Below are 6,526 nucleotides of genomic sequence, written 5' to 3'. Positions count from 1 at the left end.
GCACGCCTACACCAAGATATGTACTGATAGTGAAATTTGCTTTTATTTCCCCTATCCGTGTTAAAGTTAAATTATTGATGTTCTTTATTATTTTCTTGAAAGTCTGTATTATCTGCTACCCCCGAAGCATGTTCCCCTCCCATTTAAAATGTTTGTTCTTGTTATTTTCCCGTTGTAGATATATATATAACTGTACAGGTTTTCGTGGTAGTCCTGTCCAGCCTCGTCACTACTTCGTCGAGGTTAGGCTAGGCACTTACCAGCACATGGGGTCGGTTGTGCTGATACTACACTCTGTGCTCTTTTGCACAGACCCAAGTCCCGGACAGCAGCAGTAGCTCGGGAGCCAGCCTTCAGTTCACTGAGACACCGAGGTAGCCTTGCAGGCGTCCGCAGGCCCGGCATCTCCTCTATTTTTATTTATGATCTGTTATCTCTTATATTCGAGACAGACAGTGTTACTTTCTTTCAAACGGTTGTATGTAGTGAATCTTAGTAGTCCATGAATGTTGTGACACCAGTTCTGGGTAGAGGCACATGTGGATTTTTCCCATATTATTTGGTTAATATCGTTTGTCTTCCGTTAAATTACAAATTCCGCTGTTGTTTAATTATTTATTTCCTGTTAATTAAATTGGTAAAAATAGATTTTAATCAAAAGTATTTATGGATTCTAGATGTGTGGCTTGCCTAGCTTCTACGAGTATGCGCCATCACGACCCCCGAGGGTGGAAAATCCGGGTCGTGACATGTATTCATGAATACAGTAGCAAAAATAAGCGTGAATCAGGGAAGTCCAGCTAATCAGTTGTTTTATTCGAGTGTATTCGACTGTATTCATGGAGTGAAACATGGGATTACAGCTGGACAGATTATTGTATTTGACTGTATTTGAATGTATTCACGGCGTGAAATAAGGGATTATAATGTTTTTAAAACGGAAAATGAATCAATTAACAAAATAGACTCCTAATATAACTCAACAAACTCAATTATAACACACAAATTTTTTATTTTCAGTTATAGAAAAGATTCTCAACCGAAAAATATCCCAAAAATATAGCAATCTTCAGAGAAATTATATAATATATCTGAATACATAAATTATATTAATTAAAAAAAAAACATATGAATACATTCATGGCATATAGCGAGACGTGAATACAATGAAATACATAGAATACAGCGGGATACATTGAACTACAATGAGAAAAAAGGACAGCTAATACAATGAAATACATAGAATACAACGAGATACATTGAACTACAATGAAAAAAAAGACAATGAATACAATGAAATACATGAAAATACAGCGTGATACGCTGAAAATACATTGAAATATATTAACAGAAAATCAAGTTGCTCAGCCCGAAAATCCGTCGTCTTTGTTCAAGAACAAACCCTAATTTCCGGCAATCCGCCGTCGAGCAAAAACCCTGAATCTCACTTCCCACGCATCCTGTACATTGCTTCTGACACATGTTTGAACCAACGATAACCATTTTTGAATGATTTCTTGACTTTTCCTTCCATGGAATATATCTTATATTTGGCCACCCTCTTCTTCCTTTTAAGCTCCGGCGTTGAATACCATGGCCGATTCTCTGGTAATTGATAGTTACTGGAGAGGTTTGGTATTTGTGAGAAGGCATCATATCCGTCGACGTTGTCGTCGCCAAGAGAAGTGGTGGTCGGTCAATGAATCCGGTATTATTTGGAAGAGAGAATGACATTTATCAAATTAGAGAGAGAAATAAAATAGTGTAACTGAATAGCGTATTTAGTGGCTTAGGGCTAGGAGGTACCAAAATTAGATATTTTGCTATAAACCTTAAAATGTATCAACATAATATAATTTTTTAAAATGGTATTTATTTAAAATAAATAAGGTGTTAACCTTTGCTATAGGAGGTAAAAATTCCATAATTTTTTTCGTTTTATATATATTTACTGTAAGTTGACTACCCGAAACTTTTGGTGTATTTATATTTTTATATTTTGACACCCCTTGGTGAAAATTCTGGCTCCGCTACTAATGATGACCTGCCCGAATTTAACCCAAGATATCTACTTATCACCTCTAGCCTCACCTATATAATGCCTTGTAATGTCAATCAACAGGTGAATAATTAATTCTTTTCAAAATGGCAAATTGCATTAATGCGAATGAAGTTGCAAATCCTGGCTCCAACGTGCAAATTGAAGCAATCCAAACGGTGATGCCAATGAAGCCAACTGATCCAAGGTTATCGCGACGAGTCGCCATTGGTGAAAATCTTGGCTCAGGCAATCTCCAGAGTCGTTTTCACATAGTTCTTTGCTATAACAAAGCCTCAGAAGAGGATTCAGGGTGGCTATTAGCTGGTTGGATTAAGGAGTCATTAGGAAAAGCACTTGTTGAAAAACCATTATTGGCTGGTAGACTTAAAAGAAAAGGAGAAAATGATGATAATGGAGAGTTTGAAATTGTGTCGAATGATTCTGGCGTTAGACTTGTTGAGGCTAATATGCCTATGGACTTGGCTGATTTTCTTGATCTTATAAAGGAAAGGAAAAATGGAGAAGCTGAGCTTGTCTTTTGGGAGGATGTCAATGAATCAAATCCTCAGTTTTCACCTCTTTTCTATGTCCAGGTTAGTGTTGGAATGCAGAAACTAAATCTATCCTTTTATTTTATTTTTTATTTGGGTTCAGGATTCGTTATTTAATACTTATTGATCCGACTAATTTGAATTCGCGTCACATAAGACTCATTATAGGGGATATGCTTTCCGCTCCCACAATTTCTCCACCCTCGACTTTTGGGTCGTGCGAATGGAGAAACTCTTGGTAAGAAGTGTTTGCACTAATAATAATAGGATGAATTTTGAATACCAAATGGTTATATTAAAAAAATTGCCGAGGGTCAATAAGAAACATGCTTGGTACCCTAAAAGATTGAGATACGATCTGCGTACATATTACCCTTCCGAAATCCCACACTATATATAGGAATACAGTACATTAGTATGTTATTGTTGTTACGTTGTGGTTGTTGTTGTTGTTGGTGGTGGTATCATTAAGATCAGTCCAACAAAGAAAGAGGGAACAAGATAAAGTTAGATTATTAGCAAATACTTCTACTACCATTTTTCTTGAAAGATATTTATGCACTGAATATGGGTTTTTTAGGTTTTATTCAAAATGCAAGATTATTCTTGATCAATGATTTTATTGTTCAGGTGACAAATTTCAAGTGTGGAAGATACTCAATTGGTATAAGTTGCAGCCTTTTTCAAACAGATCCTTATGGCATGACTAGTTTCTTGAATAGATGGTCCAAAATTCACAACAACATTGTAACAGAAGCAGATATGCCCAAAATTCCAACATTTTTCCTTCCAAATCTTAGGAAAACTGGATGTTCACCAACTTTATCCACAAGCTCCACCACAAACAAACAAATTAATGAATCCTTAATCTTTAAAATACCCTCAAACATCTTGAATTTAAGAGATGATATCCACAAGAATTTTGCTGAAAAATGTGTTGAAGAGGTAGAAGACAAACTTGGTAAGAAGTTGTCTTCAAAATTCTGTTTGTTTGTTAGAGAAACCTCAGAGGATATTAAGGTTGAAACATTTTCTAGAGAAGGGATTTCTCCATTTGATTCTATTGCTGGATTAGTTTCAGTTAGCTTGGATGATTTGGAAGGTGAAAGCATAAGGTTTAATGAAGGAAATAAGGCTGTCCACTTTTCATGTTGGATAAGTAACTCAGGAAATGAAGATCTTGTGTTGATTACTCCAACTTTTGTGTTCATTACTCCATTTCTTTGATATTGTCCCAACATTACTATATTTTAATTAGGTTTATTATTCGAAGAATCTTAGGAATTTCGAGCTTCTGTGTATTGCAAATGTTGTGTAAGATTGTCAAGTTTGATATTTTTAATGTACAATATAATATTGCACTTCAATGACATAAAGATGAATTATGATATGATGAGATAAAGAGATGCATGATTTGTAAAGAAGCTTTGAGCTAAAAAGAACAAACTAAGTAGGAAATGATCAAACTACGTTATTATTAGAGATAAAGAAAGTAGTGCACGACTTCATAACCCTCTTTAGAGATAGAAACTTGTGGTAATAGTTGTGAACGAGCAAAGAGTATAAGTTTTATGCAACATAGTAAAAAAAAAATATTGATATTCTTAAAAATAAATGGACCCAATATTCTATAAAAGGTCAAAATATTCAGCTACTAATAAAGAAGTAGCAACGATATTGATCGCATTTTAGGAATATCTTGTTTAGCGACAGAATTTTATTATGGATCAACCTGCAATAACTCCATTCCTTTTCTAATTAATAATAATATGGAAAACGTGGTCTTACAAAATTCATTTATTGAGAATTTCCACCGGACCAACCTACATTAATAGCTTCATGCATCTTCACCTACATAAGGTAAAAGCAGTTCAAAGTAGTACTAGAGAAATTGTACTCCTTTTTAATTTATTTGAACTTTTTGAGGTGCGAAGGTTAAATTAACTAATTTTTAGTGTTATTCAAACATACGTTTTTAAAAGTTTTAAAATAAAATGTATAATTTTAAAAACTACATAAGAAGTGTAGACAATAAATTTGCGTCGAGAAAATAAAATCAAAACCGAAAAAATATCGCAAGTAGTTTATTTCAAACATTTGAGTGAACAATCTTTACGAATCCTCTGATTCTTCTTTTCAATAGTAAATAAATTCAAGGGCTTTCGAGCTTGATCTTGACTTTGATTAGTCGCCACGAACGATGATCTTGTTCTTGAGCTTTAGCTTGATTGCTTGAACTTGACCTTGATTTGTTCTTCGTTCTTGAGCTTGAACTTGAACTTGATTGCTTGAAGCTTGAAACTTGTAGAGAAATTTGCGGTGTTTGATCCACGAGCTCTCTCTTGCTTCTTGTTATAACTTCTGGTATCTTTTCTGAGTTATGAAGACCCCTATTTATAGTTGTGGAAGGGAGGAGTTGTGATAAGAAAAAACTCTTTTCGACCAATCAAATTGAAGTGTGACATGGCCGCATCTGATTGGCCAGAACATGTCACTTGCACTCGTGGCGCGGTTTCATTGGCCTTCTAATGTGACTTGGCATGCCTTGTCGTTTTGACACGTGGCATGATCCTATTGGCTCTTCCGTTTGACTTGGTGTGCCACGTCACGTGGCACCAAACTGGGCCTCTAGGAGGATGACATATTGGGCCTAATGAAGTGGGCTCATCATTTGTAGCCCAATTAAATAGGCTAGCCCAATGGATTAAGTCTTATTTATTTAAGTAAAAATTGTGTGGGGTAGCCACTTTTTAAAGTGGTATTTACTTTTTATCCAGCATTTTTAATGCTGAGAAGCCACTAGTCTATTAAAATTAATATGAAAAGACAGTGTTACCCATTCATTCCTAAACAAAAATACGCTTTTCTTCTCGTTGCTGAGAGTAGCAGAATAGAAACCCAAGATGACTTTACTACCATCAATGGAAGAATTTGAGTACTCTGCTTTGTGGGTATTGCAAAACTGACTTTTCCAAAACTTCCTTGACCAACAGCTTCACACGAACCCAATCCATGAGATGAAATTTGGTATTATTTTAGGCTTTTGTTTAGGTAGAAGAATGTGAGAGAACAGAGTAGGCCGCAAGTCACAACGAACTCTGTTTTAACCCATGTTATTTATTTATATGGGATAGTTTTTCTATTTTTGTTTGGTTTTAGTTCCAAGTTCAAAAGTTAAGGACATGTAGTCCTGAAGTCCTGAACTTAGAGTTCCAAGTTCAAAAGTTAAGGACATGTAGTCCTGAAGTCCTGAAGTTAAGGGCATGTAGTTGTAACGATCCGACTGGTCGTTTTGAGTATCTGCACTTCGCTCGGTGATTTAGAGCCAAACTCTGTGTTCGAAGCCTTTAGAGCCTCATTCTAGCCTTCCTTTATTTGCGTGCGCAGTCCGGGTATTGACCCGGGAGGCTTATATGCAACAACAAAAACTGATAAAAACAAGAATTTTTGCCTAAAAAGTTAATTTTAGTTGATTTCAATCAACGTTTTCAGTAAATGGATCCGGACCTGTGTTTTGACGGTCCCGGTGGGTTCGTATTGAAATACCAGATCTGGGCGTATGCCCGGAATCGAATTCCGAGGTTCCTAGCTTGAGTTATGAATTTTTATTGAAAATTAAAAGTCTGAAAAATCTAATGTTTTTAAGAACTGATTGAATGTTTGGCATTGTTAATACCGGGTCCGTATTTTGGTTCCGGAGCTCGGTACAGGTCCAATATAATATTTTTGACTTATCTGTGAAATTTGGTGGGAAACAGAGTCGGTTTGACGTGATTCGGATGTCCGGTGGTAAAAATAGAGATTTCAAAGCTTTCTTGAAAATTTCATTTGATTTGGTGTCCAATTCGTAGTTCTAGGTGTTATTTTGGCGATTTGATCTCGCGAGCTAGTTCGTATGATGTTTTCAGACTGGTGTGCACTTTTGGTTTGGAGT

At 35.7% G+C, this 6,526-nt stretch overlaps 1 protein-coding gene across 1 annotated transcript; it reads left to right on the top strand.

Moving 5' to 3' along the window:
- The first annotated feature begins 2,132 nt into the window (after positions 1-2,132).
- On the top strand, positions 2,133-3,915 carry LOC109217337 (protein ECERIFERUM 1-like). The gene is made up of 2 exons (XM_019381577.1): positions 2,133-2,634; positions 3,223-3,915. Exons 1-2 carry the CDS (start codon positions 2,146-2,148, stop codon positions 3,817-3,819), a joined length of 1,086 nt encoding a protein of 361 aa, XP_019237122.1. The 5' UTR covers positions 2,133-2,145; the 3' UTR covers positions 3,820-3,915.
- The last annotated feature ends 2,611 nt before the right edge of the window (positions 3,916-6,526 follow it).

The sequence above is a fragment of the Nicotiana attenuata genome, unplaced genomic scaffold, assembly GCF_001879085.1.
Source record: "Nicotiana attenuata strain UT unplaced genomic scaffold, NIATTr2, whole genome shotgun sequence".
Classification (NCBI taxonomy): Eukaryota; Viridiplantae; Streptophyta; class Magnoliopsida; order Solanales; family Solanaceae; genus Nicotiana; species Nicotiana attenuata.
Note: the sequence above shows the minus strand (reverse complement) of the source record. Positions and strands in the feature narration are given on the sequence as shown.